This window comes from Zootoca vivipara, chromosome 4 (genome assembly GCF_965207765.1).
Source record: "Zootoca vivipara chromosome 4, rZooViv2.hap1.1, whole genome shotgun sequence".
NCBI lineage: Eukaryota > Metazoa > Chordata > Lepidosauria > Squamata > Lacertidae > Zootoca > Zootoca vivipara.
In genome coordinates this window covers 63827640-63852166 of record NC_142587.1, presented here as the reverse complement: position 1 = coordinate 63852166, position 24527 = coordinate 63827640, and the positions used below count along the sequence as shown (strand labels likewise).

The 24527-nt window shown below is 45.4% G+C and overlaps 1 protein-coding gene across 1 annotated transcript; it reads right to left on the bottom strand.

Moving 5' to 3' along the window:
* Positions 1-1509: 1509 nt before the first annotated feature.
* On the bottom strand, positions 1510-19113 carry STYXL2 (serine/threonine/tyrosine interacting like 2). The gene is made up of 6 exons (XM_035114945.3): positions 18950-19113; positions 17407-17531; positions 13467-13561; positions 10661-10892; positions 8196-8413; positions 1510-7332 (listed from the first exon to the last, which is right to left on the bottom strand). The coding sequence occupies exons 2-6, from the start codon at positions 17511-17513 to the stop codon at positions 4439-4441; spliced, it is 3546 nt and encodes a 1181-aa protein (XP_034970836.3). The 5' UTR covers positions 17514-17531; positions 18950-19113; the 3' UTR covers positions 1510-4438.
* Positions 19114-24527: the final 5414 nt, after the last annotated feature.

Genomic DNA, 24527 nt, shown 5'->3' with positions numbered 1-24527 from the left:
GGGCATTCCTGCATCATGAGGAATGTCGTTTTAGTGCAGACAAATAGAAACAAAATATTAGCAAGACTACAATTAAAAAGGACAATAAATATACAGCAAATACATAGTCAGAATAGCAAAAAAAGAGTATTTAAGTCAAAGTCAGACTTCAGCAGAAGAAATAAAGCCTTGTACTTACGATTGGTTATTTTACTCCCCTTCTAATGTTTTTACTCCCCTTCTATTGTTTTTTAAAACACTCAAAGCTGCATTCAAAATTAACAAAAATGCATCAAATAAAGCAATATTAAAAGGCAGATATTAAAACAGCTGACATGAAAAACAGTAGAATGCAGCAATTAAAAAGAGTTCAGCAGTCCTAAGGCTGTCTGCTTAGAAGCAAGGCCGAATGTGTTTATGATGTCTTACTCCCAAGCAAATCTGTAAAGGAAAGCATCCTAAGAGAAACTTAACAAGGAGAGAGATGCCTGGCAGATCTCCCTAAGGATAATTTTCCAGTGTGTCAGCACCAGTACCTAAAAGACCCTGTCTCATTGCACCTGTTGGATGACACACAAGGGCAGAACAGACAGCAGAGTCTTTGAAGCAGATCCTGAGGGATGGGGAACCTGTGACTCTTCAGATGTTATTAGACCATTGGCTACGTTGCCTAAGCTGATAGAAGTTGGGGTCTAACACCTGAAGGGCCACAAGTTCTCCATCCCTCACTCAAGATCAACTTCAGAGGCTCTGCTGCCTATTCTACCCTTGCCTGCCTCTTTGTTTCAAGCAAATGGGAGCAAATTGTACCTGATGCAACCTCTCCCCCAAGGTCTCATCTGCTTGTTGCGAGAACTAAGGTTTCATCCTGGCAAAAAAGGTGAGGCCTTTTAACCTTCATCTTGGTTTCAAGTAGTTATTGCTTTGGGGGTGGGGGTGGGGAGAGATCCCCAGTTACTGGATAATGAGGTTTTTATAAGGCAAACAGGAAGCATGGGCTACAATCAGTTGATTCCTTAAAGACTAATCATTGGGCTGATATAATGGTTGGAGAAAATCACTCTCCTTGGATTTGTTCAATGAATGAGTAGCTTTCCCATAAAGTCACTGGAAGATTCTTCAGGCTTGTTGACAGTCTGTTATTTTGATGCAAATAGACATGTTTTGGTGGGTAAAAGGTTTTTTTGCTGCCCAGAACTCTAGCTCCTTTTTGAGGGTGCTGCAAATAAGTACTGCCCACTACTGCCCATTCACATAGGTCCTCCAGATCAGGAAAGTTCCATCCCTACCCCATGTTTTATTTGATCTTTACCAGGTAAAATGAATTCATTTAAGACTTCACCACCAGCAACTGTGACACTATCAACCACAGACCTGTGCAATAATATTTGCAGTTATATAGATTTGGGCATGATCCCACCTGTCTTTGGTAGGGATGAACAAATCTGTCATTTTCAGATTCTCATTTCTCTAATCTTATGTTGAGTTTGCCACATCTCTGCACCAGTTTGCAAAAATTTTGTTAAAAAATCTTCATGAAATTTGTCGGCATTTTAGTGTACATTTCTCCCAATAAACACATTTTTGTATGCAATTTTGAAAAATATACACATTTTGCACAAACCTTTCCCCAAAATAATGCATTTTGTATTTTCGCCATTTTATGTACACCTTCCCCTTTTTTGTGCACATTGGTTGGAGCCAATTGGTTGCACTGGAAAGTTTGGATAGTTGCAGATTTCAAAGGATCAATTCATGCATTGTTTTGGAAACTGTGAATTAGGTAAGTTAAAATGCAAGCTTTGCCATCTCTAATACCTGGCCCTGGTCCTGCAAAGATTTATCCCTGGAATGACCCAGGCGAGAGGGGAGGTTATCAGAGCCAATCTCCAATTATGGACAGGAATAAATGTCATCTCTTGATTATGCTCATCTCTTGATCTTGATTGTCATCTCTTTTAGTTGGCTGTCCCAGAGTTTGTTAACCTTCATTTTGTGCCTCTGGCATGCTAAAGAAGGTATAACAATTTCAACTTTCTATATTAGAGGGGAGGAAGCCTTTCATATATGGCACTCTCTCCCCCACCCCCTGGAAAAGCTTTCTGAGAATGTGCAAACGAAGCCATTTTCCTTATCCAGCGCTGATCCTCCTTCACACTTGCAGAAGCAACAGAGAGAAAAAGAAGAGCTATGGCAAAGCCTGGTCAAGATGATGCTAGGAACAAAGCCCAGAAGAGAGCTTTCAGTTGCAGCTAGTTGAACAGAAGAAGAATTCTTCAAAGAATTGAACTCTCTCTACCATTCTCGCAGGAAGGAGTCTCATGGGAGGAAGAGAAAACAGCTTTCATTTTAACGAGTCATGGTATTTATGGCCCTTTCATGAGTTTTGTTTGAAAATATGAAAGTAGATGGACTTAAACCTTGTTTCCAAAGAGAGCAGAGGGAGGTGAGAGCACGTGAAAAAGGCAGATGCAGCTGAATCAACTTTTCCCATTTAAAAAGAATCAAACATCCTTTTGTCTAAAAACAAGCCTCTCATTTTAAAAATGATGGACAGTCATAATTACCTGAAACCAACTCAAAACACTGGTTAGGTAGAAATAGGTGGTGGGAAGGAGTGTCATTTTTATCTGGGGAAAGCAAAGGTGGTTTGGACTTGGGATTTCAGGTCTAGTCTACACATGCAGTAGAATCCTGAGGTAATTGTGGATGACACCAGGCCTGATGCCAAAAGCTGGTGCCCTAGCACTCTGGCAGGGATTCCTCCTAGCCTGGCCCAGCCTGCCTGATTGACAAACCAGCACTTCCCATTTCCCACGATGTCCCAGAACAATGCTATGTCAGGAGCATAGTGCAGAATGTTAAATGGAGGCCCACAGTCACCTGCTGTGGCCAGGTAAGCCCACAGTCAGGGGCCTGGGGAGGCCACGTTGCCAAAAGCCCTTCCCCCCAAATCTGAATCTGCCCTGGACTGTCCTATGTTAGGTTGCTGATGGGGTATGCTATTTTTTTATTGCTTTCCCATGTAGCAAGCTTCCTGCACATACCACACCCCATAGCACATCAGTTTTCTGATTGCAGTGCAATATTAATGTAGAGGAGCTTTCAAAAATATTTCTCTCTTCCTCTCCCAACATTTGAAATGATGTAGTCAATTCTATCACCTCAGGCCTCTGCCACTTTATTACCACCTCATGCTTATGGATGTACGGTAGAGAAGAAGCTGAAGATGGTGTCAGGTCTGGCTGCTCTTGATTTACGCAGGGTAGTGAGAAGGTCTGAGGAGCAAGATGAAGTAGAAGGACATTCTGGACAAAGAATAGGCTGGGTGGGGTGAATTTATGGCAGGGAGTGGCAGCAAACTGAGCTCCTTTGTTGGTCAGACCTAAGAAGCAGCACTCACTGCAGTGAAGTTGTTTTGGGAGGCTGCCCTTATCACTTGACCTGATTTGGCCTGTTCCCTTTCAGGAAATTCTTGTACTTCATCCTTCCTAGAGCAGATGATCAAATATTCTAAAAGGATAGAGTTAATAGTCATGGGAGACTTCAACTACCCTGATATCTGTTGGAACTCAAACTCTGCCAAGAAAGTAAGGTGACCCATAGCAAACAGACAGATGTGACTCTCTTCCCTTTAATGTGCACACACCAATATATAGCCTGGATTTACATTTAAAGGGATAATCACCACTGTAGCATATGTTTTCTAAGGCTGGGCCTGATGTTTTGTTCCAAAGGTAATTTGTTCTATCTAGTGTTGTCTCCTTTATAGCAAACAAAATTAAAATCTTTAAACAAGATCTCCCCATGTGACCAATGATTGATATTTTGCTCAGTTACAAGTTGTCATGGGAACAAATATTGCATTTATTCTCTCAGTAGTTTCCCATCTATTGATAAACACAAGAGAAAGAAAAGGCTCTGTGCTTTGGGATTTAGAAGGAAAGGAATAATATAAGTTCAATTGTACTATCCACAAGGGAACAGGGCATATATGCTGTAAGAGCAGCTACATTTTCAAACTGGTGGCAAAAGCTGCTGATTTTTGTTCCAATTCTAATCATGATGAAGTGGAAAGAAAGAAAAAAACCCAGAGTGACTCTTCAATGATTGCAGTAAACAGAATCAAATGAATATCTGAAGCAGAATTAGCTGAGCCTCTGTTGTTTCTTTTGATTATTGTTAATTATGTTTACTGTTTTGTTAAAGAAATTGTCTCAAAAACCACTTGATGCATTTTTGTACACCAATAATTGACTATTGACACAATCCCTTTTTCTTGGGAAGAGCCACTGTCATTAGTATCTTCATCTCATGTTGAGAATTAAAGATAAGAGAATACCTGTAGGATTAAAGCAGTGTTCTGTTCTGGGAAGGTTGATAGGAAATGCAATGGAGGTTAATGAAACTGAGGGACATTTTAGTCTTGGTTTCTCGTAGGCACTGTGGAAGCTTTCTTTCAAATGGGAGGGGGAGACATGGAGTTGGCATGACTTTGTTCTCTATCACTCCGCTCCTCTCTCCTTCGACGGAGCTTCGCCGTAGTTTCTTCTTGCCGATTTCTCCAGGCAGCAATTATGGCATCATCATCCATTTCTTCCTCCTCCTCCCTGCGCATGCTTTGCCTGTGTCTGAATAACTGCCTTGATGCATAACACTCTTTTCTTTCTTCTGTCTTTTCTTCTTTCTCTGCATTCTCCTCAGACTTTGAAAAGCTCTGGGTGAACTTTCTCTTGGCTCCAAACTCAGACATGTCTGAACTGGACTCCTCCTCGCGTTCTTCCAAGCAATGCGACCTGATCCGACTCCTGGTGGGCGGTTCAGGGGATTCTGAGCTGCAGGATGGTTCTGGTGTCCTCCTGAAAAAATATGGCTCTGGACTTTCTTCTCTGGAACTTGTCTCACTGAATTTGGACCGTGTAAATGTGTGAGCTGCCTTATCTTCTTGTGCAGAGGCAGAGGAAAATCGTGAGGAGGTTCTCTGCAAGTCATCTTTGCACTGAAAGGTTGAAGAGCGATCAATTTCTTCTCTTTGAGATCTGCAAAAATTATAGCTAGAAGCCTCAGTGTCCACCTCTCTGAATGATGATCTCCTGTATTTTTCTTCACTACCATCAGAGCAGTCCTGGTATGAGGACTTTTCTTCTGTTTTCAAGCCACTGAGCCACTTACTTACATTCTTTTCTACCTCCGACCTTATAGCACCTGCTCTGGCAAACTGGCCTGAGAAAGCAGATGCTGTGTCACTCCTGTCGTTATGAGCTTCTGAAGGGTACCTAAGGCCACCAATTACATTTTCTGCATAATTTTCTGCCTTCTCATCCTCATCCTTGATCTTTTTCTTCTTAAATAAAGTGCTACGTTTATTGTCACTGATAAGTTTCTCAGTCTGGTAATCTGACATTTTCTCTCTCATCTCTGTTTGCATCTCCCTTTCCTTTCTGTTAAGTTTCTTCAAGTCAACCTCATCAGCAAAGAGGCTGTAAAGAGGCTTGCTTGTTTGTGTCACTTTCCTGCTTGAGCTGGATCCTCCTGTCCTTCCACTCATTGAGGTGTTGCAAGACAGCATGGACTGAGTGTCAGCATATTGGTTGCCCTGCTGGTGAAATAGTGAACTAGGTAGTGATAAGCCACTTTGTGCACTAAGCAGAGATGCCTTGTCATCATCTAAAGGTCTAGCACGATCAACTGATTTAACACTTGAAGCTAATACCGATGATGGGCGGGACAACATTAGGATCTCATTTTGTTTCTGAGCAATAGTTTCACTAACAACATTGGCAATCCAGTTCTGAATACTGGCTATAGATATAGTGTCTTCTGGGCCAACAGGAAGGCTGGGAACACCTGTAGCTACTGAATGGTTTGACATTGCCCCACTACCGCCTCTAGCCTGAGAGAAAGATGAGCGATTGGTCTGCATGCTCAATACTGAGGCAGAATCCTGTACACCATTTACAGAAGCTGTTGATGGCAAAAAGGCCGACAAAGGGATGCTTCCACTCATTGTACTCTCTGCCTCCCAGCTGCAGAGAGACTGACTTTCTTCCAGAACTTTCTTTGAGTGTTCAAGTAACTCCATTCGCCTCTGCTTTCTTCTGGAAGAAGCAGAATCTTCACCTTTAGCAAGCTCCACAATATCATCCTTATTCTCATTGCCTACCTTCTTCTGATGTTTAGCCTTCCAGGCTTGGTAAGCTGTCAGGTTGATATCTGACAAGTTCTTCTCCTCTTCCATAGCCTCTTTATTTTGTTGGCTGCCATCTTCATCCTTTGATTTCTCAGAGGCCTCTGAGTCTCTTTTGTGAAATCCAAACTGAATTCTCTTGATTTTCCACCTTTCTAAGGCAGTCAGCTTGTCTTTGTTCTTTTGACAGAAATTATAAAATGAGCTAGTATCAGATAATATACTTTCCTCATCCATATCCCTCCCATTTGTTCCATTGTCAGGCCTTGGATTCTCATGACCACATTTATTTTTGGAATGAGATTTCCGAGAAGCTTCCTTCTCTATCTCCATCATCCTCTCATTCCACATATCCCAGCTGCTTTCTGTAGACATGGAATCTGTTCGCCCTCTCCTCATTCTGTTGATGCCACTTGCTTCTAGCTGTTGTTTCAAGATTCTGATCTCTTGGCTACTCACACTTTCTGTTTCACTTACATCATTTACAGAGCATGGTCTTTCTCCCATTCTAGAACCCCCATCCTCCTCCTTGGGAAACAAGTAGTTTTCCATTTGGTACTTTTCATTTTTGGACTGCCACTCTTGGATCATCCAACTCCTATCCGCCTCAGATTCCTCCTTTACCTGAAATGTAAGGTCTGAGGGTTTGCTTTCTCCATCCTTGTTTGAAAGTTCCTTTGCAGGCAAGCCTTGCTTCTTCCTCCATTCTTCATAGAGTTGTTCCTCCTCTTCTTCACTGATAAGAGTAGGCTGCTTGGAAACCAAGCTCGATTTTCCCATAGAGGAGGTACTCATTACACTTCCCAGGAGGCTTGTTGTGTCTTCTTCTTCCACCATGATAGAGTGGACTTTGGCTCCCATGATACTCCCAGAATCTTCTCTCCCAGACATCAAGGAAGAGCTTCCAGCTCTGACAACAGAACTCTGGCTACTGGTTGTGTCATTATCAGAATCTTCTTCACCTTCTTCTTCTTCCCGTTCCTCCAATAGCTTTTCATTGAGCTCCCGGAGCTGTTTCAGGAAGCCATCATTGGGATATATGGCGCGCTTCTTGCGTATAGTCATCAAGGCTTCTAAGATTGTCATATGATGAAAAATCATCAGATAAGCAGCTACCAGCACTGCTGAGCGGCTGATTCCCATTTCACTGCTGACCAAGACTTTTCCTAGAAGTAAAATTATACAGGTGGTTAACTGCTGCCAGAGTAATGCTGGGAACTGTCGTTTAACAACATCTGGAGGACACCGGATTTGGAAAGTATGCAATAGGCTATTTCTGAAACAGTTTCTGGATCAAATAAATAGTTGGTGGGGGTGGGTGGGTTCTGCCATCATTAGTCTTGATTTAATCAATGTATCATTAATACCTAAACTGGGAACATGTTAAATTAAGTTAAATAAATAATTTATATATTTCATCACCAAAATCTCAAAACATTTTAAGCATAGCAGCAAATGGGGGAATATATGCTGCAATCCATTCTAATCCTAAGCAATTCTTATTGAGCTCACCCTGGTTTACTCTGAGTTAAGTGACACCAGTGTTGGTACCATGGTTCCCACCACACAGGCCACTCCTGCATCTTCCCCCAATTTATATTCACTAATGTTGATAAACCACTGGTGTGAAGCTTGGTGCAAATCCATAGAACAACAACAATGCTCCAAAACCTGGGGAAGAATTTGCCCCACACCATATTAAACATGTTTTCCATTATCATATGTATATAAATTATAAAGGTGGTAACCATATACAGAGGAGAAACTTTAAAATGGACTTAAGTTAGTCATGTATGTTGCTTTCAACGAGTCCACTCTGAGATGATTTACGTTGGCTTCAACCCAATGTGCTTATTTATTTTAATCTTCCTAAATGGTTAACATTGCCATGGTAGAAACATTAAAAACACAACCTGAAGAGTAGAAGGAACTTCATTAGTGTACATGAGGGGCCCTAATACCTACTTCTAAAATGATAATGAACCAAGAGAAGCTGAAATTGAGAAGTTGTGCAGTTTGCCCTACATACCTCTGTAGGTTAGTAGAGCTTCATCAAGGAACTCTGCAGCCTCACGGAAATGTTTAGAGATGTCCATATCTGGGAAATCATCCACCTCAATGCCTAAATACTGGATGTTCATGCCATTGTAGAAGTCTGGTCCTGTATACACACCAGTGCCATGAGCAGCATTAAGCACATGAGTAATTCCTAGTCTCTTTAGGCGACCTTTATTCACTGCAACACTCCTTCAAGACAAAAGAAGAGAGGTTAGATTCTGTCTACTTTCTTGAGTATTTGAAAACTAGCCTAAGAGCCAGCAATAGAAAAATGGGTTGAGTTGATGAGGAACTCTGGAAGATTGTACAGACTGGCAATATGAATGATCTACCCCACAGATGATTAAAATAGTATTCTAAGTGCCGAGCATGTTCATAACGTGTGTTAACTATCTGGTCGAACATAAAAGGTTACAATGGCCACATTTGCATGCAATGCTAAGACAAACCATTGCTCAATGTAAACATCAGGGCCATCTTACCCATAAGTGCTAGGGGTGCGGGGCACCTGGGCTCTGGGCTCTGAGGGGCGCCAGGCCAAGAGTCTGGGGCCCGAGAGTTGAGTCCAGAGAAGAGCCCGCCCGTCAGTCGGAGCGCTGCTCTTCTGCTGTGGGCGGCTCTGAGGCAGCTGGCCAGCTCCACCCTCCTGTGCGCCAGGGACTGGGTAACCGGGGGGGGGGGGCGCCGGGTGGATCTTTGCAGTGCCAGTTATACTTTGGCTTACAGTGTCACATGTACCAGGCCAACATGACAAATCTCTCGAAGTCTCATAACGATGTTTTATATTAGGCAGCTTTATACCTCACCTTTCTAGTGTAGCCACATTACTCTGGGTGGCTAACAACACATTTAAAGAACACTTACGAAATCAATTAAGGAAACATCAGCAATACAATAATAAAACAAAGAGGCAGGAGCAGGATATAAAACCGGCTAAAAAAGGGTCAGTCTGCTAAAAGTTCATTAGCCTGGCAGATCAAATAATATATGTCATAACCAGGCAATGGATAGTCAAGAGAAAGGGAAATAAACAGACCTCTTGAGGAAGGAAGTTACATAATTTAGGTGGGATCACTATAGCAGCAGCCGCCAATGTTTCACCAAGTCATGCCCCCACCATTGATTGGTCATACAGGAGAGCCTCTCTTGCTGACTGTAATGAGTGGACATGCTCATTTGGAATGAGATTGCCTTCTGGGTAGCTGAGCCACCAACCAGTTAGGGTATTTAGAAAGTTGCTGCACTTCATCACTGGGGTCATAAATGCCCCACTGATAAAATGTTTACTATTGTTGCCCTGGGCACTGTGGCAAATGCAGGGAGCAAATCATCTGCAAGGCACATAAATGATTCTCCCAGTGAAACACCATCAAGGTATCTCATAAGGCCTTTGTTCCAATATGTACTGGGATTTTGAAATAACTGGGTTAAGGAAATATGATGGCTGCAAATGTTAAAAGACTCACATACCAAATTGTGTGATAATCACTGTGATTTGACATTTGGAAACTGTGACAAGCAACCATTGGGGGAAAAGCTTTTTTATGAACAAAAATGGCTCAGAAATTAGAAGGCCTTATTTATAATTCATGCTCTTTTGTTTAAAACAGCGTTGACAGCAGCTGTTATTTGTACATTGGCTGGTCTTCTTCTTAAAGCAGGCTTTATTCATACCATGAATCAGAGAGAATCAGGGCATGGCAAGTGAAGGCTGGAACTACATAATATGGTCAACACCTTTTGACCTCTGAAAGTAATGGCTGTGCATTTTCCTCTGGCATCGTTTAATAATGCAAAATGCATGGTGTGATGCCATCACGTTATAATTTTTTCCACCCCCGCAAATGGCAGCCAATTAGGTGGAAAAAGAAAGTGAAAAGTCATAATGCCATGTTACAAGTTCTGCATAACTAAATGTTATGAAGGTGATAGAAGGAAGAGACATCAGATTGCCTGTTTCGGTGGCAGCTGCACCTTGGTTGCATAGTACAATTCTGGCCTGATGGAGGGAAAGGAATCTTCACTTGTCCAATTTAAACTTTCAGATTCCAGCAATTATGTGAGATGCCAATTCCCTAATGCAATAGAAACAGCGTCAACTAGTTGACTAAGAAAGTGACTTTCCTCATTAATTTGGTTTAGGGGTTTTTGATCTCCCACCGCTGGTGTATGTACAATCTCCTTGACTGCATCCAAATCAAGAATGCATTGTGTCATTCACATGAACACAGGCAGGAGATCAGGCTATAATATTCACCCTATAACAGTTTCTTCCTTTACAATGGTGTTCTTAACATAAGTTTATCTTGGTATGGGTTTCTTGCGGACATTTGAAAGATTTTAATTTTTCACCTAGGATTGATCTTCTTCTCCAATAAAGTGTGAGAAGTCCGACTCTAGGGATGATAATCAAAGAGAAACAGTCTTCCTACTCACTTTTCTGCTATGAAGACATTTGGCCAGACTTCATCAATGGCATCCTTTGGAGACTCAAGACGGTCTTTCACAAGTGCCCTCTGCAAATCCATGACACATGGTGTGTTGAACAAGCTGGTATCATCTATCTTTTCCTTAACCCGATTGTACAAGTCTTCCACCAGTAGCTGCTCTGCAGATTCGAGCATCCCTGGACACCCAGAATCTGCTTTCACCTCCTTTGTCTTCAGCTCTGGAATTAAACATCATTTACATTTTCAAAATTGCACCTGTTTACCTTTGACATGCTTCTCAATGAATGTTCAACAAAGGGAAGATTCACACCACTCATTTAAAGCACATTCAGTGCACATTTAAAGCATGTGGCTCCTCCCAAAGAATCCTGGGAACTGTCATTTCTTTGGGGTGCTGGGAATTGTAGCTCTGGGAGAGTGAAACTACAGTTCTTAGGATTCTCTGGTAGAAAGCCTTGTGCTTTAAATGTGCATTGAATGTGTTTTAAAGGCATTGTATGGATCTTCTCAAAGTGCCGGGGCCCTTGATCTAAGCTATGTGCACATCAATGCTCAAGCTATAATCTTGATGGACTATTGAATATTGAAATCATATTGATGGGATCTTGGTAAGCCTAAGTCTTGTGATCTTCATTTGAGACCTTTCTCCAGATTCTCCCACCTAATGAAGTGAGACAAGTGGTGACCAAGGAAAGGGATTTTCAGTGACTATGGAATGTCTTCCCACAAGAGGCTCACCTGATGCCATGCTATGGTATTTTAGGTACCAGTTGAATATATATTTTGTTCTCCCGGACATTTTAATTATAATGGAGACACCTGTTTTGTGCTTTTAGAACTTTTCGCCAAGTTATTCCATTGCTGGTCTCACATTGTTTTAGCTGCCACATTGGTGTTTATTTATTTATTCATCACTGGTTTTGTCGTTGTTGTTTAGTCGTTCAGTCGTGTCCGACTCTTCGTGACCCCATGGACCAGATCACTTGTTTTAGTGCCATGCAAATGTTGAACTTTAGTTTGTATTTTTAATAGTCTGTAAACTGCCCAGAGAACTCAGTCACATGGGTATACAAATGTTATAGAACAAATAAAATACTGTATCATAGCATTCTATTGTATTATAGTATTTCAATAGAGAGTTAAGTAGAATCTCATTCCAATAATGAATGGAAGGCAGAAAGTAGCCTGGCTAGCTTTTAGGGCAAACACTTCATCTACAGTTGCAGAGTGCACTGTGATGTACCACCACTGAATTCAAAAGAAAAACCCTTAGAGTCTTGTTTAGCAAAATGTAAAAGAGAGTCATATCAAGAGGGATTGTTTGGTACTAGAGTAGCTTTCATACAAGGCCATTCAGCCTTGTTAAGGCACTTGATTATAACAATGAGTAGAATTCATCAAATAGAATTTAAATGGTAAATCCATGTGCTACTTGGTATAGCATTAAATTATCCAACAATACCCAATCCCATGGCCAGGGTTCTTCTGCAGTATTTAACTTGGAAGTAAGGGCTGTTCAGCAAAGGTCCTCAGCAACTGTACTCAGAAGGTTTATCCTTGCGTCTTTTGCCTCTGATTGCTTCTTGTTCAGTTTGGCAGTAGCATTACTAATGCATTGCCTCTTAACTAGCTGGCTCCTATAACCCATGGTAGAAAGCTTTAATTATTGATCTCTATTCATTATTCTTTTTGTATTAGAACCAGTCATTAAAGTCCTCTCTCCCCAGTTGAACATGAGTTGACTAATTAAGGGGCAATCACCCCGCTAAATAGGAAGCATTTAGAGGCAAAGATGAAGAAACCTTCTGATTCAAGGGACAGTAGCCCAGCGAAGCTTCAGTGACACTTTGCCAGTTCGCACGCTAAATAGGCTGGAATGGCAAATGCTTTAAATTAAACAATGCTACCCAAAATATATTAATAAAGATATGAGAACAATACAGGAAAACACAGGAATGCAATAGTGATCAGTACTGATATCTGTGATTGAGTCCCTGTCAGGGAAAAAGGCGTGGTAATGATGATGATGTCATATGGAATCTCTGTAAAAAGTGAGTGCACAAAGACAGCAATTAAAAAGTACACTGTGATTATGGAAGTAACCTTAATCAGCAGAGGTTCTATATATGGTCTCCAGATGCGGCTTGGGACCCTTGTACCTACGGGACCGCCTCTCCTGGTATGCCCCGCGGAGGACCTTAAGTTCCACAAATAACAATATTTTGGAGATCCCGAGCCGTAAAGTGGCTAGATTGGCCTCAACTAGGGCCAGGGCCTTTTCAGTATTGGCCGCAACTTGGTGGAACGCTCTCTCACAGGAGACCAGGGCCCTGCGGGATTTGACATCCTTCTGCAGGGCCTGCAAGATGGAGCTGTTCTGCCTGGCCTTTGGGCTGGACTCAGTCTGACCACTATGTTTTTCCTCCCTTATAGTTTTAAGCCATTTTAAAAGGAGGCTGCATTTTTTTTAAAAAAAAAAAATTCAAATCTGGATTGTATTTTAATCTGCATTTTAATCGATTGTTTTTCTTTCTTTTACATTTTGTTGTGATCTTGTTGATGTCAGCCGCCCTGAGCTATAAAGAAATTTTATTATTATTATTATTATTATTATTATTATTATTATTATTATTATTATTATATTATAAGATAAGATACGGTAATTGAGTTGAGAGGGAGGAACCAGAAATCATCTAGTCTATTCCTCTGTTCAAAAATGAGGGCACCTACTCACCAGCCTCCCCTTACTCATAAACCCATTGTCTTCATTGCCTTTTATTTCTGCCCCTTACCTTCGTTGATGATCTGTTTAGCAGCCACAGCAGATGACAGATGGATGGGCTCCATGAAGATGCTCTCAGTGTCTGTATCCGATAACACCGAATATCTGTTAATAAATGACAACGATGTGAGGCAAGCTTCTACAAGTTGTTTGACTCACCTTTGACAGCCTCCACAACTATTTCAAAACAGAGCAGCCTGAGGGTGAGGGGAGACTGTACAGCAGAACAGGAAGGGGGTGACGCTGGGAGATAGCCCGTGTTTGCGTACACACAAGCAATTTAAAAAATGTCAAGACAAGTTTACATTTCCCCATAATGCTTCTTTTATTATTCATCCTCATCAATGTGTTCCTCTTCCCAAACGTGCTGAATTAAGATTATAACATAAAATTAATCAACAGAAAACTAACACTACATTTCCCTTTGTTGTATGTTGATTTTACCATATGGAAGAACATTTGTAAACTGGAGTAATGAGTGTGTGGGGGGGGGAGCATTTCCCAGCAAAAACAAAAAAATGTTAGTATTAAACTAATCTACTGTCTCCCATTCCCTATTCCAAAATGAAGAGCAAGAATGCTCTCATAGTAGATACTGTAGTGATACACCAATTTTGTGATATAATGCTTGTAATATTCTTTGATGTACAGTAATGCAGGTGGGGACAAGGAACTTGTTGAACCTGATATCAGCTCAAAAGCAGCTCAGAGGCAAATGATGCATTGCTGTCTCCCTTTGACTCTGGGATTCATCAGCCCAACATCTCTCCCCTGGAGATAAAGAGGAGCATAGAGCAAGGAGCAACGGCCAAGCATTAGGCCAAGAATCCTCCTGCCCTCTAGTGACACTCTTGTTACCACTGTGGTAAAGTTACGGAGTCCTGTGTCTCTTTTTGCAGAAGAGGAAGATGTTTCTTTTTCATCCACAAGAGGGTGGATGATAATCCAGATGTCTCTGACTGTTGTAAACAGAGGGTTGCCTGACAGCTGCATTAATCAAAATTGGTCTCCATAGCAACCGACCATGAAACGTTATATGGGCAGCCAGCTTCCCAAGGCAGTGGCAGTGGAGAAGGCCGGGAGAAGCCTGTGATGTCTAGGGGTCAAGTGTACAAAGCACTAGAGAGCTGGGGCTTTAGCTAATGCATATTAAGCTGGAGGGACTGGCTGAGGAAAGAGCAGGAATGGAGCTCTGGTGTTTATGTAGCAAGTGTGAGCATTGCCCTTTCATTGCCTCTGTCAAAGGTAAACAAAGTTTTTGACCCACCCCCCTTTCAGCCCTTTTAAAGTTAAGGCTGCCATTTTGCCTAGAAATCGATTACTTAGGGCAGAATTCAACTCATGCATCCCAGCAGCAGAAGCCAGCATTAGGACTTCAGTTTGTGCAACAGGGTTCCCCCTCCTCCTTCTGTGCCCCCCCCCCAAATTGGCTAGGAATGGTCAAGAGAACCCTCAGAACAGCACCTGATTGTTCTAAAGCTTGCCCTGGCAGAACAATCAACATAGTGCAATGTTGAATTTCACCCTTAGAATCTAGACACACCATCCTCTACAATATACCCTGCAGCACAAAGATGTTTTTTTTCCTTTATAGCACCAGAGGATGTCAGTTTGAGTTACGCCTCCTCAACTTAAACTAAGATCTGTAATTAAGGGACTTCAAGGTGTTGTTCTACCAGCATTACAAGCAAACATACAAGTAGCACTCATACTTTTAAGAGATCCCTTGCCTTCTTGAGTATGCTGAAACTGAAGCAGAGACAATGTTTTGCTCCACTGATAGTGCTACCTTCAAAGCCACCTGTTTGAGGTGTTGATGCAGAGAATCCAATTAGCTTTCTGCTCATGGAAGTGTGTATCTTTAAAGCACATCAAAGCACATTCTGGGCACTGTAGTCTACCCCTCACAGAGTAACAATTCCCAGAAACCCTTAACAAACTGGTGCCCAGAATTTTTGGAAGGAAAGAATGTGGCTCAAACAAACTTTAGAGGTATGGTGTACACAGCCAGTGGCAGGGAAAATATAGCAACTCTAAGAACAGGAATTTTGGGTTTGGAAGCTCTGTTGTATTGGAGCAAGTGAAGAAACACACAGAGAGCCATTCCATCTCTATTGAAGCCTGCTGGGTCCATAGTGAAGAGCATCAGGCTGGTATAAAAAGCCTCTTTCTGCTGACAAAAAAAAGTTAAAAGCATTTTGAGTTGCTTAAACCATGAATTCCTCCAATATTTTACAGGAGGAAAAATAAAACACCTGTTGAAAATGTTGAAAATCAGGCACAATAATTTAGGGAATATATAGCCCTTCAGATGTTATTGGACTCTCCACCCATCAGCGTCAGTCATCATAATCAATGGTCGGGAATGATGGAAGTTGTAATCCAGCAACAGCTGGAAGACCAAACTTTCCCCATCCCTGATTTAGGCATATTTAACTGGCTGAGAGTAAATTCCATTGAAAACAACAATCTGAGTAGATATGAATAGAATTTAACTATTAAGTTGTTTAATCACAAAATAGATTTGTGTGTCTCTAAGAGAGAGGGTGGTCTTTCCCCCTTTTGCTCCTCCCCAAAGAATAATCTAGCAGCATGGTAAAGAGAAAGCACAGATCACCCCAATAACATCTAGAGCCCAAGTGAATGCGCTCACGGACATATTCAAAACATTGTGGAACATGTTTTTAAAGCAATTGCAAGTAGGTTTAGGGCATATTAACAATGTACATGCAAATGAGCCATATGCAAAGAAAAAACTGAACTTGGCCAAGTGTATCTAAGGTGCAGGAAAGGCAGATGGTTTGGCTAGCAGCACTCAGTCTCATCATCAGCCATGGGAACAGAAACAGATAAAACAAAGAATGAAACAGCCTACAGAGCCTGATTTATCCTTTAATATCCCTAAGGAATGGAACCAAGAACACGCCAGAAAACAGGAGCCCCTTTTACATGTTCAGTGAATGCATGGGGTGAGGGTTACTTGCGACTACATCTTTAAGTGTACAAATGTTCATTAATAGGCTCTACTGAGACGCTCATATAGACTGGACCATGCTTTTGCTCACTGCCTCCTTGCTTCCTTTCTCAGAGAAATGTTGCACCTTTTCAACTAGAGGACTTGCTCAAACTCCCTTAACCACTTTGGTTGCTCTTTTCTGAACCTTTGATGGCTCTACAATATCCTTTTTGAGGTGAGGCGACCAGAACAGCACACAGTATTTCAAGTGCGGACACGCCATAGCTTTGCAAAACAGCATTATGGTATCAACAACTGTATTTTTAATTCCTTTCTTAATGATCCCTAGCATGGAATTCACTCCCCCCCCCAACAGTTGCCACACACTGGGTCAAAATCTACTGAGCGATGCCTTTGAATGAGAAAAAGGCAAGATCACACTGGTTTGGGGCATTGAAGAAGGCTCTCTCTTGCAGACTAAAACATGCTGGATAAAGAAAACCTCAAAAATAGATAGGGGCTGACTATTGCTTTCTAACTGGGATTACTGGGCATGTCTCTATGCAAGACCCAGAAATCCTGCTTCACATAAGATTCCAAATTTGTACAATCAACTGAATCAAACGCTTGAATCCAACCAAATCAAAGAACGGTGAAAAGACTGATGCAAATGATGGCAGCTTGGGTGGGCTCTGTTTCCTCTGTGCTGCCTCACTTAACTTTGATAATGCTTTCCCCCAATAACACTTGAATTTTTGGAAAACCTCAGCTGACCGAATTAGATTAGCTGAATAATGCATGAGCTCTCCACCCTGGCTTCTAAAAGAAATAAGAAAGAACCCTTTAAATTCTGCCTTGCTCAGGGTTTGGATAATGCACAGGGTTAGCGTAAGGTAATTTTAAAAAAGGAAGGGGGAAGGCTAGAAAATGGCTGGAGTTTGTTCCGTGTGATCAGAGGGATATAGAGGCCTACAGTACTTGGCAAAAGACTCACCGGCTAGGAGAGGGACTGCGAAGATAGTGGGCCTGCACGGCTTTCACATCCGGGCCTTCTCCATCAGGCACCACCTGCTCACCATCTGAATCCATACCACTTGCCATAGTTGCTGTGGGAACACGCTGGAATGGGGAGGGTGGGATTAGGAGGATCAGAACGTACTAAAAGACAGAGGCACATTGAGCAACCCATCTGCCAAGCTACAAAAAGGGGGGTTCAGAAAGGGTGGGGTGACTGAGAACATGAAGTATGAGAGGTTTCCTTTCCACGACGCACCACCCCAAGCAATTGAGATCAAACATTTGATTCCACATGACTTTAAACCCCAGGCCTCTCTTCCGAAAATATGTATATAAAAACAAAACAGCAAACATTAAAAAAAAAACTTCCCTATACAGGATTGCCTTCGGACAGCTTGGGGGGTCGGATAACTCCATACCCTCCAACATTTCTCCAATGAAAACAGGGACATCCTAAGGAAAAGTGAGACATTCCAGGACCAAATCAGAATCTGGCCTGGGTTCTCTAAATCAGGGACGTCCCTGGAAAATAGGGGCGCCTGGAGAGTTTGTGTTAATACCCCGGGTTCACAGGCCCCAGCAGTCTGCCTGCCTCCACCCCACTTGGCAAAACTGAGCTGGCTGCCTCTTGGGGAGAGCGATCCAGGGCCATGTGGATCCAAAGATACACACAGGTACACACACAGAAGGGGAAGTGAGGGCCATCACATCCAGCCCTAAGCCAATGGTCCCTGATTAGTGGAATGCGCATATGCATTTAATTTGCCTTCTAAAAGCAAAATCCTTTTGCTTTTTTTTTTAAGCGTGAATGTTCACATAAAGGTAAAGGGTAAAGGGAACCCTGACCATTAGGTCCAGTCGTGACCGACTCTGGGGTTGCACGCTAATCTCGCATTATTAGCTGAGGGAGCCAGCGTATAGCTTCCAGCATGACAAAGCCTTTTAAGCGTGAATGTTCACATAAGTAATAGCTATTATGAAGTATAAAAAGTAATCACAACAAATGCTCTTAACGTGGCAGCCCTATGTCTACTCAGAAGTAACTCCAGTTGTGTTTAGTGGGACTCTCCCCCCCCCCCAACTAAGATTGCAGCTCAGAATAAAGTAGGGCTAGAGTGTTTTTTTTAAATTTTGCAATTTAATTTTCCGAGTGGACCTATAAACCTTACCACCGCACTTTGTCCCCCACCCCACAGCAATCTGAAATGGCACCCCTGGGATCCTGTTCTTGGGTTGTTAGGGCAGAGTCTAGAGAGGCAGCACTTGTTTTCTGAGACTTCTCCATACAGGGGAGATGTGTGATCTGAAACAAAAATACCTGCTCCATTTCAGGCCGCGAGGGAAGATGCCTCTTCCCTTACACAGTCCCCTTTCTCGCCCCCCCCCTGCAGCTTGTCTCAAATGTCAGGAATGCAGCTAGGCCTCCGCAGGCAGGGTGGCGGTGGCGGTTGTTGACACCACACAATGACCCAGCAAGACCAAACGTAGCAAGAAGCTAGGAAAGCCCCACAGCAACTTACCGGTTCTGCTGGGAGGGTACGTCTCCTGACAGTTTAATGTTCCTTGTTAGCAGTAAAGTGAAGCACCCAGTCAAAAAGAGAGAGCAGGGAATTAGGCCGCTGGGATCACAGTCAGGACAAGGGCCGCTGCCCTCCTTCCCTCGCTGTGATTTCTTCCCAAAGGGGCAGGACAACTGTCAGCCTCAAATGTTATCAGCCTTCTAATAATAGCACTTCCAGGCACTGGCTGTCAGGTTGCCGAGAGAGAATTGCAGTCCCTGCTTGGGCTTTTTAACTCTATCCCCACCCATCGAGGGACCTCACTTGGCTGTGGAATAGGCCAAATACTGTATATGAAGGGCAATCATGCTGTTTGTTTTTATTGGGTGCCTGAGCCGTGTCCGTTCAGAGGTCAGAAAGGAAGCTTCCTCCCTGCCTCAGAATTTTAGTCCTTGTCATCCCGTTTCCCCAACCCCCCACTCCCTGTTGGACAAATTTGCCCCAGGGATCTTCCCCAGAGGGAATCAATATTGCTATGTGAGAAGAAGGAGTCTGACAGACTGATCAGGCAAAACCAAACGTTGTTTATTCCCGAGACAGCACTACATGTGCAACTCCCCAGTTCATGCTGTAAAGAGGGAGGGCCCCATCCTGTTTACATTAAAGGTACTTTATACCCTATACAGCAGTCCGTTCGAATTTCCCTCTTACATTCTCCTATTGGTTAGGAGACTGCAGTTTACAGACTTCCCAGTCCACCAATTTCATATTTCCCCCTTGATATGTACCTCCTCCATTACATACATCCCATGATCATGCTGATTAGCTCTAGCTCCACCAGGGGTGGTTTGATCAATATTCATAACCTTTTTCAGCATGCACAATAGTTTTCTAATTGTTCTCCTCCATTTTCCTCGTGATTCCAGGTCACCCAGAAACCTTCCTAGTACCTTATAAGGCATTTTCTTTTGGCTCCTGTCACAGTGGCCGGAGTGGACTACTTCAGAGTAACGACGCTACGCAGCTCTGCATTTTATTCTTTTATTGGTGCTGCGTATTTACAGTGCTCAAGTCATTGCTATTTACACGGAGCGAGGTTGTCAGTCGGTTTCAGAACCTCCTAATGGCTTTTGGCGCGTCTTTCTCCAACACAAAAGCTTTGGCAGACCCATCCTCTTGCCCCTCCTCTTCCTGCGTAATTCTGGAGTTGGGGGGATGGGTCTTCCCCCCTTACTTGCCCCTTCCTGTCCCACCTGGGACCCTGGCTCCTCTACCTTGCCTGAGCCTCGGACACGACTTCCTGCTTCCCCACTGGAATCGGAACTCTCCCTGCTTTCCCCTTTGCTCGGGGACGGGCTTGAACTCAGGAGGGGAGGGACTTCGCGATATCCCCTGTCCCTCACATCCACCCCCCTCCCAAGCTCTCCTTCACCCCTCCCCAGGCCCCCCCCCATGTGTCGGTGACGACTGGAAGCCTAAAAACTCGGTGCTCTCCGAGCCCGTTGGTGTGAACACCTCCCCCCAGTCCTGCGAGCCCCCCCCTTCCGCCTGGGAGGACGGGAATCCCAAAAAGTCCGTGGCGTCAGAGCTGGTGGGGGTAAAAATGTTTTGCCAATCTGCTCCTTCCTCTGACTGGGTGGATCTTGGCGACACCCATACCTCATCCTCTGGTTCCTCAAACTCCGCTTCCCAGCGCCATGGTGAGCTGTTCTCCCGTGCCTCCTCCTCCTCCCCCTCCCTTTCCATGTGCCAGGGCTTGGGTCTGTGGGGAAAGAGGGCGTGAAATTCTTCCACCAAGAATTCCTCCTGTATCTGAGTGGCGGGAACCCATTCATTCTGGGACGGTGGAGCATCCTCCCATGCCATGAGGTACTCCAGGCCCCCCACCCCCCACCTTGAATCCAGGATGGCCGTGGCCTCATTGAGTTGCTCCCTGCTTTCCCTCTCCCCCCCTCCCTCGGGGGTTTGTTCGCTGTCTCTGAGCCTGCTGCTTTCCCTGTACGGCGACAGCAGCGATCTATGAAACACTGGATGCACCCTCATGTCCTCTGGCAGTGCCAGCCTGTATGCCACCGGGTTGACCTGTTGCGTGACCGTGAAGGGGCCCAGCCATTTGGGTGCCAGCTTTTTGCACCTCCCTCTGGTGGGAAGGCCCTCCGAGGACAACCACACCTTGTCCCCCACCCTGATGACCTCCCCTTGTCGCCTGTGGCGATCTGCCCCCTTTTTGTACGCTTCCTTGGCCCTCTCCAAGTGTTCTCTGAGCTGCTGGTGCACCGTCTCCAGTTCCTCTGCCCAATCCTCAGCCTGTGGGCCCTCCTCCTCCTCCTCCCTCTCCCTCTCTGGGAAAGATCTGAGGTCGCGCCCGTAATTGGCCTTAAAGGGCGACACCCCTGTGGAGACGTGCACTGCATTGTTGTAGGCAAATTCTGCTAGTGGCAAGCGATCCACCCAGTCCGTTTGCCGCTGGCTGACGTAGCATCTCAGGTACTGCTGCAGAATGGCGTTGACCCTCTCCGCTTGTCCGTTGGTCTGCGGGTGTCTAGCCGTCGACAAGCTGACCTCCACCTGCAGGAGGTTCATGAGCCGCCGCCAGAACCTGGAAACAAATTGGCGGCCACGATCCGAAATAACCCTTAAAGGTAATCCATGCAGTCTGAAAATGTGATCAACAAACAGTTTGGCTGTCTCTTCTGCCGAGACTGCCCTGGCACACGGTATAAAGTGACACATTTTGGACATGAGGTCCACCACCACCAACACTGCAGTCTTACCCCTGGACGAAGGCAGATCTGTGATGAAGTCCATGGACACCACTTCCCACGGCCTGTGTGGTGTGGCTAAGGGCTCCAGCAACCCTGGTGGCGCTGCTCTGACCACCTTCGCCCGCTGGCAGGTGGTACAGCCCCTTACATAGTCTCGAACATCTTCCCTCACCCCTGGCCACCAGAAGTGTCTCATGACTAGGTGAGTGGTCTTGTCCCTTCCAAAATGCCCCGCTGTAGGGTTGTCGTGCATCTGCTTGAGGACCGTACGTCGAAGCTGGGTGGTGGGTAGGTACAGCGCACCCTTGTAGAAAAGCAGCCCTCTGCGTTCTGCAAAGTCTTTTGCCTGCTCCCTCCCCCCTCTCAGTTCTCTGAAGATGCGGTTGGCAAATTCATCCGCTGCCGTCAGTGCTGTGAGTTCTGCCTCGCTCACCACTGCTGCTCCGCAGGACCATGCCGACGGGGGGAAAATGTGCCTTGGGGCTGGTGGCGCCTCCTCCTCCATGTACTCTGGCTTGCGGGAGAGGGCATCCGCCCTGACATTCTGCTCTCCTGGGATGTAGTGTATGGAGAAGTTGAAGTTCGAGAAGAACTCCGCCCACCGTATCTGCCGCTGGTTGAGCACCCTGGCAGTTCTCCAGAACTCCAGGTTCTTGTGGTCTGTGCACACCTGGATGGGGTGCTTGGCGCCCACCAGGAAGTGTCTCCAGTGCTGGAACGCCGCGTGGATCGCAAGAAGTTCCCGATCAAAAACTGTGTAGTTTCGCTCGGGCTGGGTCAACTTCCTGGAGAAGAAGGCACAGGGTCTCCACTCTCTGTTGGCGTCCAGTTGCAACAAAATGGCGCCCACAGCCTTATCAGAAGCATCTGTTTCAATGCGTAGGGGCGCGTCCTGAACCACGTGGAACAGGTTCTGGTCTGAGGCGAACACCCTCTTGAGGCTTTCGAACGCTGCTTGCGCCTCTGGTGTCCACCTGAACTTCTGCTTGCCTCTCAGGCAGTCAGTGATGGGAGCCGTAACTCGAGAGAAGTTCTTGATGAACTTCCTGTAGAAGTTGGCAAAGCCTAGTAGGCGTTGGGCATCTTTGCGCGTCCTGGGGCTGTGCCAGTCCAGGATGGTCTGCACCTTGTCCTTGTCCATTGCCAGCCCCTTGTCTGACAGCTTGTAGCCCAGGAAGTCCACCTCCTTGGTGTGAAACTTGCACTTCTCCAGCTTCACATACAGGTGGTTCTCCTTCAGGCGCTGTAACACCTCCCTGACGTCCTTCACGTGCTGCACTGGGTCGTTGGAGTAAATAAGGATGTCATCCAGAAAGACCAAGCATTTCCTGAAGAGTAGGGACCCCAGGACGTGGTGCATGAAGGCCTGGAAGCATGCTGAGCCCCCTTGCAACCCGAAGGGCATCACCAGATATTCAAAAGAGCCCAGAGGCGTGAACATCGTGGTTTTCCACTCATCGCCTTCCCGGATCCTGATCAAGTTGTACGCCCCCCTCAGGTCTAGCTTGGTGAAAATCTTGCCTCTGCGTGCCGCTGTCAGGAGATCATCCACTCTGGGCATGGGGAAAGCCACTGGCTCTGTCACCGAATTCAGCCGTCTAAAATCCACCACAAGACGGCGCTGTTGCGTGTCTTTCTTGTCCACCCAGAAGACCGGGCTGCCCCCTGCTGCCTTGCTTTCTCTGATGAACCCCCGCTTGAGGTTCTTGTCGATAAAAGCGCGCAGATCCTCCAGTTCCTGGTCTGACATGGCGTACAGCTTGGCTGGGGGTATAGTTGCCCCAGGCACCAGGTTGATCTGGCAGTCAAAAGGCCTGTGTGGGGGCAGGTGGTCGGACTCCGCTTCACTGAAGACCTCCTGCAGGTCCCAGTATGGTTTGGGTATCGCCTCACCCCCTTTGACGTGCATGGTGGCCACCGTGGCTATCGGAGGCCCCTCCCCTGGTTGGTGCTGCATGCAATGTTCCAGGCAAAAGTCCGATCCAAAAGTGATGCATCTCTGATGCCAACTTATGGAGGGGTCGTGGCGCGCCAGCCAGCTCATGCCCAAAACGATTGGGGGGTCTGAGATGGTGGTGACGTTGAATGCCAGTGTCTCTGAGTGCCTTCCAACCGTCATTCTCATGGGGGGGGGTTTGATGAGTGATGGCCCCTCCCAGCAGCTCTCTGCCGTCAATGGTTGCCACGTGCAGAGGAAAATCCAGCTGCAGAAGCTGGATCTGGTGCTCTTCTGCAAAGTTTCTCGAGAAGAAGTTGGCTGAGGCACCACTGTCAATTAGGGCGAGGACCGTCAATGGATAGCCATTTGGGAGCGTGAGCGTCACTTCTAGAACCACTCCTGCTCTGGGAGGGGTGGGCTGGCTCTGCTCCTCTCTGTGCGGGTGGGTGGGCTGGGGCTGTTGTCTGCTGACTGTGCCTGGCTGCCGCCCCTTGTCTCCTGCAGCCAGGCTTTCCCGTTTCCCTGCTGTGGTGCTGCGTCAGTGGGGGAGGGCACAACCGTTCCCGCCTTTCCTTGCCACTCCCTGCGATGTGGGCAGTCTCTGACGAGATGCTGGGGGGAGTTGCAGAGAAAGCAATTCCCACCCCTTCCCTCCTTGCGTCTTGGCGCCGCTGGGGTTTGAAAAGCCCGCGCGCGCGCGCTATCAATCTGCATGGGTTCCTGGTCCTGACTGGCCCCAGGCGTGGCTTGAAAGGGTTGTTGAGGGAGTGGCTTCTCCTGCGACCGTGGGAACCAAGCCCGCTTTGCGCGCGTTGCTTGCTTGTCGCTCCATCTGGATTCCTGCCTCACCCCCACCGCCAGAGCCGCTTTGCTCAGTTGATCCATATTACTGGGC

What these genes read in the sequence shown, in the direction of transcription:
- STYXL2 (XM_035114945.3), bottom strand. Translation starts at nt 17,513, where the DNA reads ATGGCAAGTGGTATGGATTCAGATGGTGAGCAGGTGGTGCCTGATGGA. An exon ending in TAAACAGATCATCAACGAAG is followed by an intron (nt 10,893 to 13,466) that starts GTAAGGGGCAGA and finishes GTTTAATTCCAG; the next exon opens with AGCTGAAGACAAAGGAGGTG. An exon ending in AGCTCTACTAACCTACAGAG is followed by an intron (nt 7,333 to 8,195) that starts GTATGTAGGGCA and finishes TTTTACTTCTAG; the next exon opens with GAAAAGTCTTGGTCAGCAGT.